Here is an 18,790-nt window from a genome sequence, read left to right on the forward strand (position 1 = left end):
ATATCCCTGAACTATAGCAACTGCAAAGGGCAGGTCATGCTGAGACTAGTAGTTTTCCAATACAAGTCATAGTTTCCCCATTTCTGAATTCTGCGAATGGCTTGTTTCTCGAGTATCAAAGATTTAAGATGTTAATGTTTACTTTGTAACTTATCCGCTTTTAATGATTTCCTTTTTAACAGAGAATTGCATCAGTGCTGTGGCTGAGGGACATTACAGGTCACGTATTTGTCTGTATTATGTTGTGGACACATGATCCAGTTTTATAGTGTTTCCTGTGAAGACAGCCATCATTAGGTCATTAAAGTGGGTTGATTATAGGCATGGACAGAAGCTGTGAGTTCCTGTATTCTGATATCTTGAGGACAGAAGACCTAATGGCAGCATGACGGAAATAGATTCAGGAAGGGATGATGTGTGCCAGAGGAAGCCTTGGCAGCGGCTCTAGAATAATGGAACTTGGCTGTGAAACACTGCCTGTACTGAGGCATGTCTCTCCATAAATGTGATCTCTGTAGAGATGCCATGAATGGCTTCCATTTATAAGCCTATTTTTTAATGGTATAATTATTTGCCCCCTCTCAAGCCCGAAAACGAACCTGTGGGTTTGTCCAATACATTTAACGGGCCTTGGGAATGTACAGTTGGCACCTCCATTGAACCAGAGCTTGCATGGTTATGCTCTGTCTACAAAGTCTTGGAACCCCACTACTCTATTGCAGGAGCCTCCAAACTACGGCCCACATCCAGCCCACTACAAGATTTTTTCTGGCCCCAGGTAAGGTCAGCATCATTTCCTCAATGGGCACAGAATGAGGATTAAGGTCAGCAGAAGCTGCCTATAATCTATTCTTCAACCTTCTATAACCCCCACCCAGACCCTGTAGGGGGGGTGGGGGGCTCTGTCTGGGAACCTAATGTAAGGGTGGGATCTGATAGGGATCCTGATGTAAGGAGAGACTCTGATGGGGAACCTGATGTAAGAGTGGGATCTGATAGGGACTCCCACTGTAAGGATGGACTCTGATAGGGATCCTGATGTAAAAGGGAATCGAATGAGGACCCTGATGCAAGGAGTACTCGGATGGGAACCCTGATGTAAAAGGGAATCTAATGGGGCCCCTGATGTAAGGAGGGCCCCTGATGTAAAAGGGAATCTAATGGGGACTCCTGCTCTCATGGTTAGTGAGGCTGTCATTCACATTTGGCAGCCAACAGCAATATGCAGAAGGTGGGAGGGGATTGTGCATTTAGAACTCTAACTGAACGATTGCCCAGGTAAGGGTCTCAGAAAGTATCAAAGCTATTGGGTCAGCATGGCAATCAGACAACCAGCATTTTTATAAGTAGACATCTAAGATCAACATTTTAAAGAAGGCAACTGTGAGGAGATGCGCCTTTAAGGCTCTCTCCTAATAGTCCGCAATGGTGTAATAAGTCTCTGATGGAGTTCCACAACTTTGAGGATGGCTATGTGTGGGCCCAATTTGGGATAAAGTACCTACATAATATGTATCAGGAAGGCAAGATACGCACTTTTGATCGACTGAGGGGCCAGTTTGGGATACAGAGAACCTGGCGCTTCAGATATGCACAAATGCATCATGTGGCAGTAGCGCAGTTTGGGGGCGGGGAGGTCCAGGTTCAAAATACCTCTTTGGAAACAACTCTATTGAACCCTGATCCAGCTAAGAGGATTTCTAGGTATTACCAGGCAGTGGGATCTGGGGATCAAGGGTTGATGGGTAGGGCGAGATATGGATTGATAACCTTTGCACCGGAGTTGTCAGATGAGCTGAGGCAGGAGGTCCTTGATACTTATCTCACTACGGTCATATCTTCGATGGATAGGCTGATTCAGCTTAGGTACCTCCATCAGATGTACTATACGCCGGTTAGACTGTTCCATATGCGTAAGAGAGACTCTGACATGCCACAAAAGCCTGGGGGCTGAAGGGACTTTTCTCCATGTGGTATGGAAATGTACCAGGATCAGGCCTTTATAGGCTATGGTGACTGAATTTACAGCTGACAAATTTGATCTTCCTAACATATGCCCCCCCTTGCGTTGCCTATTGGTTATTTCTGAACAAGACGAGTTGGATGTGTATACCAAATAATTTTTTAGGATTCTCTATTTTGGGGTACGAAAGCTCATGGGAAGGAGGTGGATGTATATGGAAAAACTGATGTTAGGGATGTGGATGAAGGTAATAAATGCTGACATTCTTTTGTATCGTATGGCGTATGAGGCACGGGGCTCTCCCAAGAAGTTTAGGAAGATGTGATTTTGGTGGGTTTACTTGAAAGATACCCTGGAGGGGTAAGAGGATTCATGAGTGGTAAAGGGGGGGGGGGGGGAATGCTGCATGACAATTGTGTTTTTTGTAAGCCTTAATCTATTATGCCGCGTACACACCACCGGACTTTCTGGCAGACTAGTCCGATGGTCTTCCCGACTGACTTTCGGCAGAGTTCTAATAGACTTTCAGAACGAACGGACTTGGCCACACACAAACAAAGTCCGTTTGTTTTGAACGTGATGACGTAAATGGGACTAAACAAGGAAGTTCAATAGCCAGTAGCCAATAGCTTCTCTTGCTTTGTATTTGGTCCATCGGACCAGCACACAGACGAGCGGTTTTCCCAATTTTTAGTCCGTCGGATAGATTTAAACCATGTTCTATTTCTAGGTCCATCTGATTTTTTTGAAAAACGATCGGACCTGCCCACACACGATTGGATTGATAGTCTGCCGGAAAGTCCGGTTGTGTGTACACGGCATTAGGGTAAAAGTGCTGCACACGGTTTTACATGATGGGGTCCTGATGTAGTATACTGTATCTGCATTTGCCCATGGTTTTTACGTATATAGTTTGTGAACTTGTCATATGTTACCTGATGTCCTCAAGTGGTGATGCTCATCTCTCAGGCTGACCTTTAAAGGGCTGAATTCTCCTCCTGTTTCGATCTTAGGAATTGATGTCTAGAAAGATACAGATATAGAAATCACTAGCTCTTTGTATACACTGAATAAACCTCAATAAATGTGCACATCTCTTGGAAATGGCTGTCCCTTGTGTGAGGGGTTAGCTCGGCAGCGGGTGTGTGTGACCCCCTGGATGGGTTCACAACACAAAATCAGGCACAGCAGACAGCGTTGTAGGTGCAAAAAAACAAAAGATGCGGTTTATTTCTGCTACATGCAGTGATGCATATAACAGCCAAACAAAATAAAACATGAAAATAAATCCTGGTCAGCTTGACCTCTAACTACACACTTAGATTTCCCTGTCTAACAACTGAGAGCAGCCTTGTGCTGCCCCAGTCCCTGTCGTAGAGGTTTGCCACACAGGCGTTAACTCACCGCACAGAACAGGTGTCACACTCCCCAGTCTATACAACACAAAAACTGGTTCCAGGATGGAGCATCTCCCTATGCATGCTGGGGTTTTTTGTAGAGGCCTTAATGAGCCCACTTAATTCAGCTGGGCTCATTAACTCTTCCCCTCTAATTGTAAAAGTCTGCATAAAGCCTGAATCTAGGACACACATATTTACCATCCTGGATACAACCAGGTGACTTTACCTGCCTGCTGCCACACTTGGCATACGTGGACAGGAGGACTACATTCAATAGTTCTGGCATCCTGTACGTATGTGCAGATAGTATGGTTCAGGGTCTGTGAAGATGCACAGGAAACAGGAATATAAGAGCATTGACATTCCTCCCGTCCAGAGGAAAGCCGACCTCCTCCCACTCATATCTTTCCCTAGTGATCTGTTTTATCCCTGCTTACCTTACTGTACATTCCATCATGACACCAGATTACCTTACTGTACATTCCATCATAACACCAGAAACATCATGTATTTGTATTTAGAGAGGATTTGCAGTTATAATGGAAAGAGTCACAGTGCTCAGAATGTATAAACAGTGACTTCCGATATTTATATGGAACTGTTTATCTTTATCCTAAATCCGCTCTAAAAGAGAAATGTTGGATGACAGACGTCTGCTACCATCTGGCTCCTCTCTACAGCCTTCGCATAGCTCGGAGCGCTTTCAAGTATATGTGAACCCTCAACTTGTAAAACAACCCATTTCGTTTAAAGTAAAAATGAAAAGGTAAAACATTTGTGTATACATATAAAAAAAACATTATAAATACCTTTGTTTCCCCCTTTTTATAAGTAATCACATACTCCCTGTTCTCAGCTGCATAAAGGAGCTTAGAGAGATATGGGAGGAGAAGCAACAGTGCACTGGTCTTCCCAGTGAATAACTGTGCACGGGGGGGGGTGTCAGTTCTCAGTTCCCAGCACTGCTAGAAAACTGACCATGCTACACTCCCATGCCTAGTGTGGTCAATTTTGTAATAGGAAAGCAAAGGGACTGGCAGGAACACCAGGGTTTTTTTGTTTTGTTTTTTTACAAAGAAAGCAATACAAAGAGAACAGGATATTTTTTCATAGATGGTACAGCAGACACATATCCTGAATTCTAAATCTTGGGTTAACCACTTGCCGACCGCCGCACGACGATATACGTCGGCAGAATGGCACGGGCAGGCATATGGGCGTATATATAAGTCCCTGCCTGCCCGCGGGTGGGGGGCCCGATCGGGCCCCCCCCCCGGTGCCTGCGGCGGTCGGCATTCCTTCGAGAGCGATCCGGGATGAGGGGGCGGCCATTCATTCATGGCCACCCCCTCGCGATCGCTCCCGACGAATAGAAATCCCCCGTGACATCACTTCCTCTCCTGTAATGTAAACACAGGAGAGGAAGTGATGTATTCTCTCCTCCGTGTCGGTATTTTTCATTCCGACACGGAGGAGAGAGGATCGGTGAGTTGCACCAACACTCTACACACACAGTAGAACATGCCAGGCACACTCACACCCCCCCTTTACCCCCCGATCACCCCCCCAATTACCCCTGCCCCCCAGTCACAGTGACACCAATGTCATTTTTTTTTTTTTTTTTTTGCATTGGTGTCATTTGTGACTGTAATAACTGTTAGGGCAGTTAGGGTTAGCCCCCTTTAGTTCTAATGTACCCCCCTAACCCCCCCAATAAAGGTTTAACCCCGTGATCACCCCCCGTCGCCAGTGTCACTAAGGCTGGGTTCACATTGCAGCGGTTTATGAGAACGAATGTGATTCGCACCGCACTGCAGTGCAAATCACATCCGATCTCTGTGCGATTCGAGTTCAGCCATTCGCCGCACCCGCCGCACCCGCCGCAAATTCGCACGGGACCCTTTTTTTGGCCCGCAGCAGAATCGGATCGCATGGGTGTTCACACCATGCGATCCGAGTTTGCAGATCGCACTGCGATATGCGAACTGATCTGGGGGTGTCAGTAACATTTCACTGACACTCCCAGCAGTTCGCATAGGGCAGTGTGAACTGCCGCCGGGAGGCATGCGATGCGGGAACCCGCCGCGGATTCGCAGCGTTTCCGCATCGCTCCAGTGTGAACCCAGCCTAATAAGCGATCATTTTTCTGATCGCCGTATTAGTGTCACAGGTGACGCTAGTTAGGCAGGTAGGTATTTAGGTTCGCCGCAGCTTTTTATAGCGCCAGGGACCCCCATATACTACCGCATAAAGCCCCCTGATTGCCCCCTAGTTAACCCTTTCACCTGTGATCACCATATAACTGTTACAGGTGACGCTGGTTGGTTAGTTATTTTTTTATAGTTTCAGGGCACCCGCCATTTATTACCTAATAAAGGTTTAACCCCCTGATCACCCGGCGGGTGTCATTTGTGACTAATAACTGTTAGGGCAGTTAGGGTTAGCCCCCTTTAGTTCTAAGGTACCCCCCTAACCCCCCCAATAAAGGTTTAACCCCGTGATCACCCCCCGTCGCCAGTGTCACTAAGGCTGGGTTCACATTGCAGCGGTTTATGAGAACGGATGTGATTCGCACCGCACTGCAGTGCAAATCACATCCGATCTCTGTGCGATTCGAGTTCAGCCATTCGCCGCACCCGCCGCACCCGCCACACCCGCCGCACCCGCCGCAAATTCGCACGGGACCCTTTTTTTGGCCCGCAGCAGAATCGGATCGCATGGGTGTTCACACCATGCGATCCGAGTTTGCAGATCGCACTGCGATATGCGAACTGATCTGGGGGTGTCAGTAACATTTCACTGACACTCCCAGCAGTTCGCATAGGGCAGTGTGAACTGCCGCCGGGAGGCATGCGATGCGGGAACCCGCCGCGCATTCGTGGCGTTCCCGCATCGCTCCAGTGTGAACCCAGCCTAATAAGCGATCGTTTTTCTGATCGCTGTATTAGTGTCACAGGTGACGCTAGTTAGGCAGGTAGGTATTTAGGTTCGCCGCAGCTTTTTATAGCGCCAGGGACCCCCATATACTACCGCATAAAGCCCCCTGATTGCCCCCTAGTTAACCCTTTCACCAGTGATCACCATATAACTGTTACAGGTGACGCTGGTTGGTTAGTTATTTTTTTATAGTTTCAGGGCACCCGCCATTTATTACCTAGTCTAACTAGTGTACCCCTAAATTTAGGGGTGTCTACTTTCCAAAATGGGGTAATTTGGGGGGGGTTTGTGCCATCTTGGCATTTTATGGCCTTCAAAACTGTAACGCCCTTAGAAAGCCTGAAGGCGGTGCTTGGTTTTCGGGGCCCCGTACGCGGCTAGGCTCCCAAAAAGTCCCACATATGTGGTATCCCCGTACTCAGGAGAAGCAGCAGAATTTATTTTGGGGTGTCATTTCACATATGCCCATGGCATGCGTGAGCAATATATCATTTAGTGACAACTTTGTGAAAAAAAAAAAAAAAAAAAAGTTTGTAATTTTCCCGCAACTTGTGGCAAAATATAAAATATTCCATGGACTCAACATGCCTCTCAGCAAATAGCTTGGGGTGTCTACTTTCTAAAATGGGGTCATTTGTGGGGGTTTTGTGCCATCTTGGCATTTTATGGCCTTCAAAACTGTAATAGGTAGTGAGAAGTGAACTCAAAAATTTACGCCCTTAGAAAGCCTGAAGGCGGTGCTTGGTTTTCGGGGCCCCGTACGCGGCTAGGCTCCCAAAAAGTCCCACATATGTGGTATCCCCGTACTCAGGAGAAGCAGCAGAATTTATTTTGGGGTGTCATTTCACATATGCCCATGGCATGCATGAGCAATATATCATTTAGTGACAACTTTGTGAAAAAAAAAAAAAAAAAAAAAAAGTTTGTAATTTTCCCGCAACTTGTGGCAAAATATAAAATATTCCATGAACTCAACATGCCTCTCAGCAAATAGCTTGGGGTGTCTACTTTCTAAAATGGGGTCATTTGTGGGGGTTTTGTGCCATCTTGGCATTTTATGGCCTTCAAAACTGTAATAGGTAGTGAGAAGTGAACTCAAAAATTTACGCCCTTAGAAAGCCTGAAGGCGGTGCTTGGTTTTCGGGGCCCCGTACGCGGCTAGGCTCCCAAAAAGTCCCACATATGTGGTATCCCCGTACTCAGGAGAAGCAGCAGAATTTATTTTGGGGTGTCATTTCACATACGCCCATAGCATGTGTGAGCAATATATCATTTAGTGACAACTTTGTGTAAAAAAAAAAAATATTTTTTTTTTTGTCATTATTCAATCGCTTGAGGCAAAAAAATAAAATATTCAATGGGCTCAACATGCCTCTTATCAATTTCCTTAGGGTGTCTACTTTCCAAAATGGGGTCATTTGGGGGGGTTTTGTACTGCCCTGCCATTTTAGCACCTCAAGAAATGAGATAGGCAGTCGTAAACTAAAAGCTGCGTAAATTCCAGAAAACGTACCTTAGTTTGTAGATGTGACAACTTTTGCGCAAACCAATAAATATACAATTATTGACTTTTTTTTTACCAAAGACATGTGGCTGAATACATTTTGGCCTAAATGTATGACTAAAATTGAGTTTATTGGATTTTTCTAATAACAAAAAGTAGAAAATATCATTTTTTTTCAAAATTTGCGGTCTTTTTACGTTTATATCACAAAAAAAATAATCGCAGAGGCAATCAAATACCATCAAAAGAAAGCTCTATTTGTGGGAAGAAAAGGACGCAAATTTTGTTTGGGTACAACATTGCATGACCGCGCAATTACCAGTTAAAGCAGCGCAGTGCCAAAGTGTAAAAAGACCTCTGGTCATTTACCAGCAAAATGGTCCGGTCTGAAAGTGGTTAACATACACTATATTACCAAAACTATTGGGACACCTGCCTTTACATTCATGTGAACTTGGCATCCCAGTCTCAGTCCGTATGGTTTAATATTGGGTTGGCCCAACCTTTGCAGCTATAACAGCTTCAACTCTTCTGGGAAAGCTGTCCACGAGGTTTAGGAGTGTGTCTATGGGAATGTTTGACCATTCTTCCAGAAGATCATTTGTGAGGTCAGGTACTGATGTGGATGTGAACCCTACGGACTAAGTCTGGGATGCCATTAAAGTTCATGTTTGTGTAAAGGCAGGCGTTCCAATACTTTTGGTAATATAATATATATGCAGGCTCTGATTTCCACTCATTAATGTCAGTCTTACCCTGCTCCTTTAAATACAAGTCCATGGGTCAGTCCTGACCGGAATGAGAACATCTCAGTCTATCTATCATGCTGCCCCTATAGAGGGTGATTGTTCATACAATCATAATCTCACACTCTGCCCAACTCTTTTAAGCCTGAGCCTACAAGTTTATGTGAATAGACAGGGCAGGATAGCAGAGAGAAAGAAGATGGTGCCGGTGTTCTGACGAGTAGTGTCCCCCCTTCGGATAGTGTCCGCCCTATACTGCGCAGGCGCAGCACTTGCGCAGTATGGAGGACAAAGGAGACTCCAAAAGTCTCTGAAGATGTACAGCGCCTGCAAACTTAATAGTAGATTCTGTCACACGCTGCCAATGTTGGAAAAGAGCACTTTGTAACAGGGCCCCTCACGGGCTTGCTTTGCTCGCTACGCTATGGGCACGGCTTCGCTTCGCTCTGCATATTTTTATTCTAACTCTATGTCCACTTGGATGGTGGGGCTTGAACCTGGACTCAGGGCAGAATGTACTATTAAGTGAGCAGGCGCTGTTCATCTTCGGAGAATTTTGTCTTCTGTACTGCGCAAGCGCAGTGTAGGGCGGACACTATTCCGACACTGTCGACATTTCTTGACAGGATACCGGCTCAGTGGGAGCACTTTCACTAATCAGAACAGGGTTCCTAACCCGTTTAATTGCTAGCTTGAGCCAACAGAGGACGGCCATTTTCACAAGTACCCAAAGATAAGAGATCATATCATCATCTGGTCAAAACTGACCAAATAAAACCAAATAAAGCAACTGTTGTCTAATGTGTATGGGTACTTTTAAGTTAGTTGAACTTATTTTAATGTGAACTTGAGCTGGCCAGTGTTGAAGGATACAACAAATGTGAAGTGCAGATACCATATGTGTGTTGGCCTCCAAAGTAACCTCTGTGGGGCTTCCTTGACAAAAATTGGTGGTATCCAATCCAACCATGTTGGTATAGGCAGGAGGTGATGGCACCAGTACAGGGGCATTGTTGTAGAGTGTGCACTGTAAGCCCTTGTACACACTGTCGGACATTCTGACAACCAAATCTGACGGATTTTGTCCAAAACTGTTGCATACACACGGTCGGACAAAGTTGTACATAACGCGATGACGTTATTTCGTTACGACGGGACTACGTTCAGGCTAGTAGCCAATAGCTTTGGTCTAGGAATTTGATCTGAGCATGTGTGGCACTTTGTCCATCGGAGTAGGCTACACATGATTGGAGTATGTCCGATCGGAACATTTTGGTGGAAAATTTTACGGACAAGTTGGAAAACTTGGTCCGTCGGATTCTCCGACGGAAACAGTCCGATGGAGACCACACACAGTCGGATTATCCGACAAAACGGTCCGATAGGACACATTCCGTCGGAATCTCCGACTGTGTGTACAAGGGCTAATGTTTAATGACTCACAGTTGTACTATCACAGAGACACAAGCTTGGTGTCAAGGGCTGGGTCTCAGCCTGTTTGTGTTAAATTGATTAGTGCTCCTCTTCCTTGCTCTGTTCCTTGAATCAGGCACACCATGTTTGTATTGCATTAGCAACATTGAAGCAACACAGTTACATTATATAGTGAGGGTCTTGTTTTATTGTTACAAATGTTATTTATTCCTCTTATGTTTATCTTTGCACTAAGGATTTGTGTGTGAGAGCTGCAGGAATTGTTCATGATCTCTGTAGAACCCCCTGGATCGTTGGCCAAGGATGCATACAAGACCCATGATGGGGGACCAATAGGAGGAAATTATTTTGTCTGTTACCACTTGTTCTGTCTATATATCCCAATTGTAGATTTTACTTATGCCGCGTACACGCGATCGGAATTCTCGTCGGAAAAAGCTCTGATGGTTTTCCCGACGGAATTCCGACGGAATTCGGCTCAAGCTGTCTTGCTTACACACAGTCACATCAAATTCCGATCGTTTATAACGAGGTGACGTACAACATGTACAACGTGACTAGAAAAAGGAAGTTCAATAGCCAGTAGCCAATAGTTTCCATCTCGTAGTTGAATCTGAGCATGCGTGATTTTTGGCGTGTCTGAATTGCATACACACGATCGGAATTACCGATAGAAAGTTTTTTTTGTCACGAAAATTGGGAACATGCTATCAATTTTTGGCTGGCGGAAATTTGGACAGCTAAATTCCGATGGAGCATACACACGGTCGCCTTTTTCTGGCCGGAATTCCGATCGTGTGTACGCGGCATAAGTGCCCACTACACTTCCTTAAAATGGGTATCCAGCCTTATCCTTTGTGTAGCATGCAAGAGGGATCACAGAGATCTTATTAATTTACTTTGGCACTGCCCTAAGTTACACAATTACTGAACGGGAGTAGTAGAAATGATTAAACAGCGTGTTCCAAGCTACTGTACCTTTGGATCCCAAATGCTGCCTGTTGGGAGCTTTGGGAGACCTAGAACCCAGAGAAATTACCTGTAAGGCCATTTCCAGATCCTCTTTCAGGCCCGTAAATGACTCCTGATCCACTGGAAATCCTTGGATCCTTCCTCCCTGAAGTCCTCTACTGGAACGATATACACTCACCGGGCACTTTATTAGGTACACCTCGCTAGTATCGGTAACTGCCTTCATTCTTCATGGCAAAGATTCAACAAGGTGTTGGAAACATTCCTCAGAGATTTGAATAAAAAAGGCAAATTAGTCGCACATCAAGGAAGGAAGAACTTCTGTAGAATAATTACTTTATTGTCAAAGTGCCAAAGGATGTAAACAGGACACTGCAGGGACATTGGTTCCCGTAACGTCCTGTTTACCTCCTTTGGCACTTTGACAATAAAGTAACTATTCTACAGAAGTTCTTCCTTCAATGGTGTGCGACCAATTTTTCTTCAATTACTATTGACGGTGGTGAGCCAGCACCCACAAGGAATTCTTTATCCACAGTCTGAGCTGTGTTACACTCCTTCTTCCTTCCAGATTTGTTGGCTGCACATCCATGATGCACATCTTCCAGGCAGGATGGATCCATGCTTTCATGTTTACACCAAATTCTGACCCGACCATCTGAACTTCGCAGCTGAACTAGAGACTCATCAAACCAGGCAACGTTTTTCCAATCTTCTATTGTCCAATTTTGGTGAGCCTGTGCGCACTGTAGCCTCAGTTTCCTTTTCTTAGCTGACATGAGTGTGGTCTTCTGCTGCTGTAGCACATCTGCTTCATAGTTAGTAAGGTTGAATAAAGACACCAGTCCATCCAGTTCAACCTGAGTGAGTGTCTACAATTTTCCCTATCCCTGTACATTGCACACTCACATCGGTCCCTACCCTCAAGGAGCCCACAATCCAAGGTTCCCATTCATATACTAGGGCCAATTTTGGACAGAAGCCAATTAACCTACCAGCATGTCTTTGGAGCTTCAAGGTTGTGTTGTGTGTTCAGAGATGGTATTCTGCAACTTGGTTGTAACAAGTAGTTATTTGAGTCACTGTTGCCTTTCTATAACCTCCAACCTGTCTGCCCATTCTCCTCCGACATCAACGAGGCATTTTCATCCACACAACTATCGCTCACTGGACATTTCCTCTTTTTCGGACCATTCTATGTAATCTCTAGAGATGGTTGGGTGTGAAAATCCCAGAAGATCAGCAGTTTTTGAAATACTCAGACCAGCCCATCTGGCACCAACAACCATGCCACGTTCAAAGTCACTTAAATCCCCTTTCTTCCCCATTCTGATGCTCGGTTTGAACTTCAGGAACTCGTCTTCACCACGTCTAGGTGCCTAAATAGGTTGAGTTGCTGCCACGTGATTGCCACAATTTGTGTTACCAAGCAAGTGAACAGGTGTACCTAATAAAGTGGCCAGTGAGTGTATATACCAGCAGAGGGGATGTCCCAGTAAATATGAGAAATTGTGGGCGCCGTGGCTTGACACACCTGGAATTAGTCCATTAGTGTTATTGCAAATGCGGTTTTCACAATACCCTGTGGGCTAGGTGCTGTTTGCAAAATAACTGGTATTTATTGTGCCTTTGTGTCAAGTATGTTATGCCTGTAAAAAATGAAAACGGCATATAATGTTTGTTGGAACTGTAGTCTGGCTGCATAGCCTTGTTTGATATGGACTACTCTATCACTATCACTGTATGGACTACTTAATAAAACCTTCTTTGATTAAAAAAAGAAAGAAAAAAAAAGAAAAGGAGAACGCATACAAGACTTTGACTTCTATTCATGTCTTTCTTTAATCCCATAATCACCTGGTGCTAGAGATAGATGGGGTTCACAGGGACACTGTGATCAATTGAAAGGCCAACACAGGCCTTGTACTATAGCACTGTTGTGGTATATGTTTCTGTCCATCAATTTCTGAGAATTACACAACTCTGCCACACAGCACAGTCCTTTCTAGTAGACATGTGCAGAACAGAATTTGTTTTGTTTTTTGGAATTCAAATCGCTTCAAATTTTTCTAATTCCATTCAAAATCAAATTTATTCTATTAGAATTTTGGAAGATGGTTATATTCTCTCTATTCTTTTTTTTTTCTATTCTATTCTTTTATTTTCTATTCTGTGCTTTTCTATTTTATTATTTTTTATTATTTTCTATTCTATTTGAATTTTAGAAAACGGTTATATTGTATTCTTTTTTTTATTCTATTCTATTATTTTATTTTCTATTCTATTATTTTCTATTATATTCTTTTATATTCTATTTGAATTAATTCCATTCGAAATTTGAATTTCAGAAGAAATTTGGTTGGGTATATTGTATTTTATTCTGTTCTTTTATTTTCTATTCTATTTTGTTCTGTTTTACCCTATTCTTTTATATTCCTTCTTTTTTTTTACTATTCTTTTTTCTTGTATTTCTGTTCTGTTTTACACTACACATTTCTTTATTTTCTAATCTATTTTCTTCTCTTTATAAATTCAATATATAAATTTTATTAGAAAACTATTCGAATTCAAATTTCATCAGAAATTTTGATTTGTTGTTTCAGATTAGTTTAAATTCGCTTCTATTGTTATTCGGAAATTCAGATGTAATGAAAAATTGTCCTAATTTAAATTCAGAGCAAAGCAAACCGCACATGTCTACTGTCTAGCAAGGCAAAGCAAAGCTGTATTGCAGCCCAAATAATTAGCTTCTTGCACTGCGTCCCCCTGTCCCAGTCTGAGCTTTGCTATAAAGGAAATTCCAAACGGTTATATTATATTCTTTTCTATTTTTTATTCTATTCTATTATTTTATAATTATTCTATTATATTCTTTTATATTCTATTTGAATTAATTTTATTCAAAATTTGAATTTCAGAAGAAATTTGGTTGGGTATATTCTTTTTTATTCTGTTCTTTTATTTTCTATTCTATTTTGTTCTGTTTTACCCTATTCTTTTATATTCTATCCTTTTTTCCTATTCTTTTTTCTTGTATTCTGTTCTGTTGTACTCTATTATATTCTATTTTTTGTATTTTCTATTCTATTTCTTTATTTTCTACTCTATTTTCTTCTCTTTGTAAATTCGAATTTTATTAGAAAACTATTCAAATTCAAATTTCATCCGAAATTTTGATTTGTTGTTTCAGATTCGTTTAAAATTCACTTCTATTGTTATTCGGAAATTCAGATGTAATGAAAAAATTGTCCTAATTTAAATTCAGAGCGAAGCAAACCGCACATGTCTACTGTCTAGCAAGGCAAAGCAAAGACGTATTGCAGCCCAAATAATTAGCTTCTTGCACTGCGTCTCCCTGTCCCAGTCTGAGCTTTGCTTGTAAAGGAAATTCCAAGAGGCTGTTTTCAAATGCTTTTAATTATGTATTTATGCTGCTTATTGCAAGCGTTACTGTTTGTTGCGTTAATGTTAGTTGCGGTAATGACGTCCTTTACCATGAGTTACTACAACACATAAGGGTAAAATGGCCTTTTGTGGTCGGTTAGTGTGAACTAACTAGAAATACTCCACCGCTTCCCTGAATGTCTGTATTGCTTGCGCTGAAATTGAGGAATCGTGCCAGCATTGTCCCTTCTTAATGATCTCCACACCCTCTACATTAAATACCGCTTAATAACTTAAGGAGATATTTGACATTGTTTGATGGCAGGGATCCCAGACTGAAGAGAACAGTGATAAGTTACATTCTTTTTGGGTGTTAGATTTTAGATGTAGTGCAGTTGGTGAAATAGGACAATCAACTAAAACTGGACGGCTGACCATCTGATAATCTCTGTTCTGCAGATTCTGAGAAGAAGCGGCTCAGCCCTTCCAAACTAAAGACTAATGTTTGTATTTTTGCTGAATGTACGGAATGCTCTCCATATCTTGCTTGCTACGTCTATCGCACCCATTCAGTACACAGTCTAATCTGTCAGAAAATGTAAGCAACAGCTTACTTGGTGCTGCACTTTAAAATTAATTATATAGCAGATTAAAAAAAAAAACAGAGGAAAAAGAAAAAAGTGTATTTATTGGAACCATGATTTGTATGTGTAAAGAAAACTAAAAAAAGAAACCTACAAAAATAAAAAAAAATAAAACTTAAAAAAAAAAAAAACAATAAATCCAATCAATCAATCTGGTAACTTTGTAGTTTTTTTCTAAATGAATTTCTAATGCAGTCAGTTTTAGCTTTTTAGAAAGCTTCCAGGTAGAACTACAGTCGCTTATCATAGGATTCTCTTTTGTGCTTTCTTAGGGCAGGAAATCCAAAATGTTTTAGGTGTACCAACATGGCGGTGTTTCTGATTCCCCGTCCTATTGGTAAAGTTGGGTAAACAGCGGCAGCTCACTGGAATTTTATTATAACATGGCAGCCTGTTGGCAAAGATCCTTTCATAGAACTATAGAGGAAGATCAGTTGGTCCCGAGTTTACCAATAGGACGGAAAATCAGAAATGTTTTAGGTGTACCAACATGGCGGTGTTTCTGATTCCCCGTCCTATTGGTAAAGTCGGGTAAACAGAGGCAGCTCACTGAAATTTTATTATAACATGGCGGCCTGTTGGCAAAGATCCTTTCATAGAACTATAGAGGAAGATCAGTTGGTCCCGTGTTTAACAATAGGACGGGGAATCAGAAATGTTTTAGGTGTGCCAAAATGGCGGTGTTCTATCATTTTCCTCGAGCTCCAATGATCTGAGCATGTGCAGTGTTGATGTCACGCCTGCTGATTGTGGCTCGGCCGTACCGGAAGGGATGCAATTGGAGATTTTGACGAGTTTGCTCCTTTGACAGAACACCGCGAACATCGGTGTCCGCCGAACCCACTTATTGGCTCCCACTGTGTTCAATCACAGTGGGAGCGAATTTCCGGCGGCGCATGCACCGGCCCCAGACCCTGGAATCAAACAGTACATGATTTCGTGCTGAAGGGCCGCCCTGCTGCAGTAAATGTACGTGGGGCGGTCTGGAAGCGACTAGGCACTTTTGATTACTGAATTACTCTGCCGACATAATCTAGGAGTAGGGTCTAGAAACAGGAAGAGCTGCCCTGTGATAACTTGCACCTCCACTAATATGGCAGCCCCCTCATAGCTACCCTGCTCTGTGGAATGGATGAAAAGTGGTCCTAGGCAAAAGAGCAGCTGCAGATTGCTGACTGTCTGTGCTATTCATTCACAATTGACTCATCTTACAATGTTTGAAAGATAAAAGTTGCTAGATCTTGGGTCCACTTTAGGTATTCTTTCTCTAATGCTTAGGCTGAACTGCTGCCGGATCTAGAAATAGAACATGTTCTAAATATTTTGGATGGAACCAATTCCTATTGGGAAAACTGCTCGTCTGTATGCTGTTCCAATGGACCAAAAATGACGCATGCTCTGAAGTAAGTACGAGACAAAGCTATTGGCTATTGGCTATTGAACTTCCTTTTTCTAGTCTGTCGTATGTGTTGTACGTCACCGCGTTCTTGACGATCGGACTTTGCTGTAAGCGTGTGTACACAAGACAGCTTCAGCGGAATTCCGTTGGAAAAACCTTCAGCGTTTATTCCGATGGGAAAACCGGTCATGTGTACAGGGCATAACAGGTTTACATCAGCTTCCATGGGTAGCCAGAGAGCTTTGAAGCCTAGCTGGGAACATACAAGGCTCAAATTTTGTCCAATCTTTTTGTCAGAACCACCTTGACCTCACCACTCGGCAAAACTGATTTAAAAAAAAATCGAGGGCAGGTGGAAAATTATCAGCCAAACAGTGGCAACATCCAATCAGATGCAGCCACTGCTTGAGTATTCAGGCAGCTGCCGGTGCTAAGGCTGCCTGAATACAACAGTAGGCAGGAGAGTTTCCTCCATCTATGCTGTTTAGCGTGGATGGGGAATCTACTGATTTCTCTCATTCGGACCATGTTTTCCCTCCATTCCGGTTCTGGTGACAACTGGAATATTTGGGATTTCTCATTGTTTTCTGTTCTGAAGACAATAGAGCGGGTACTGCTCTGAGCTCACAGTTTGAGTTTGTTCCTGTGATGGTGAACAATAACAGCTAGGCATCTTTTAGGAACTCCTAGGACAGTGATGGCGAACCTTGGCACCCCAGATGTTTTGGAACTACATTTCCCATGATGCTCAACTATACTGCAGAGTGCATTAGCATCATGGGAAATGTAGTTCCAAAACATCTGGAGTGCCAAGGTTGGCCATCACTGTCCTAGGAGTTTCCAGTCAATCTTCATGAGGTACATAAATGGCCTACACCTACAGCAAGAGCATTATTCAACTTTGGTCGAAAATGCACAGTTAGTTTTTATCTACAGGCACCCCTTATCCGCATAGACAGTTTTTTGGTAAGGCCTCATGCACAGGAGACGCAGGTGAAAACTCTGCTAAAAAAAAGCTGAAACACGCGTTTAGAAACGCGCGTTTTGCCGCGTTTGCATGCTGCGTTTAGCTGTGTTTAGCCGCGCTTGCGGCTTTTTAATTTTTTTAATTTGATCAGATTTTTGATCAGAGTGAGCAGCAGCATAGAGAGCATTGCCTTGCATTTGCCTCTCTTTCTGTGGTATATATTTTGAAATGGATCCCATATTGAATATATGTCAGGAAATGCTCCTGATGTTGCTCTTGATGAGACAGCAATGTCGTCGCAAATTTCGTGAGAGGTCCAGAGTCAGAGCTCGTCGATATTGGACCCATCCGTTGATGGGACAGCGAATGTCCGTTGGATATTTCACAAACATGTATATGCAGCTGCGTACCTACCCCGAAAAGTTTTTTTAATTTTAGCCGGATGTCCATTGTCACATTTGATCTGCTCTTAGAAAAAGTGCGACCTGTTCTGACATTCATGGACACCAATATGAGAAACAGTGTGTCACCAAAGGAATGTCTGTTGGTAACAATCAGGTATGTGTATATATTTATAAAATATATTTATCTATAGATGTACAGATTAATTTTTTTCTCTGTCCTTTATTTAAAAAAAAATAATGTCTATTTATAGCAAATTATCCAATTTTTTAAAATATCTAAAATTTTCTTGTGCCAATTTTTAAAATGTTTTCATTATTTCTAATATAAAACAATATTAAAAGAGTTTTTTTTTTAATCTTAATATTTTTTTTATTCATTTTTTCTAGTTTCAAATTGTTTTATTTAAAAGCAAATCTATGTTAATTAGATTTTTTATAATTGTTTTAAATTTATTTGGCCAATTTTTTAATATATTTTTATCGTGAAATATGTATTGATTAATATATTTTAATTCTTTGCTGCTGTATATGGTAGTATAATATTTTTTTAATGCCTTATTAAAATATCCAGAATCCTAACCCTAACCATTCATCCTAACCCTAACCACTAACCCTACCCCTAACCCTAAACAAAAACCCTAAGGCCGCGTACACACGGGCGGACTGTCTGACGGACTTGGTCCGCTGAAACGTGTTTCAGCGGACAATCCGCTTGTGTGTGGGCTTCAGCGGACTTTTTCAGCGGACAGTCTGGCGGACTAAGTCTTTCGGAATTTCCGTAATATTGTCCGTCCAAACTTGGTTTCAGCGGACAGTCCGCTCGTGAGTAGGCTAGTTCGACGGACTAAGTATGGCGCATGCTCAGAAAGGATTTACACGGCGGAAGGTTGCATTGCAGTGTATTGGACGTCGTATTTCTAGTCCCGTCGTACGTGCTGTACACGTCATCGCGCAAGCTTTCAGCGGACTGTCTGTTCGTCGTGTGTGGTCAAGTCCGTTCATTCAAAAGTAGGACGGACTGTCTGTCGGATTGTCT

General features: G+C 42.6%; 1 protein-coding gene across 1 annotated transcript in view; it reads right to left on the reverse strand.

Annotated features, from left to right (window-relative positions):
• The window catches only part of DNAI3 (dynein axonemal intermediate chain 3), a 139,464-nt gene that overhangs the window by 35,263 nt on the left and 85,411 nt on the right, over positions 1-18,790 (reverse strand). Inside the window, exon 16 of the mRNA XM_077450325.1 lies at positions 2,899-2,986. Coding sequence (XP_077306451.1) covers positions 2,899-2,986 — 88 coding nt within the window. The remainder of the gene's footprint in view (positions 1-2,898; positions 2,987-18,790) is intronic.

Source organism: Lithobates pipiens, unplaced genomic scaffold (assembly GCF_037356315.1).
Source record: "Lithobates pipiens isolate NorthernLeopardFrog02 unplaced genomic scaffold, aLitPip1_a1.2 Scaffold_23, whole genome shotgun sequence".
Lineage (NCBI taxonomy): Eukaryota > Metazoa > Chordata > Amphibia > Anura > Ranidae > Lithobates > Lithobates pipiens.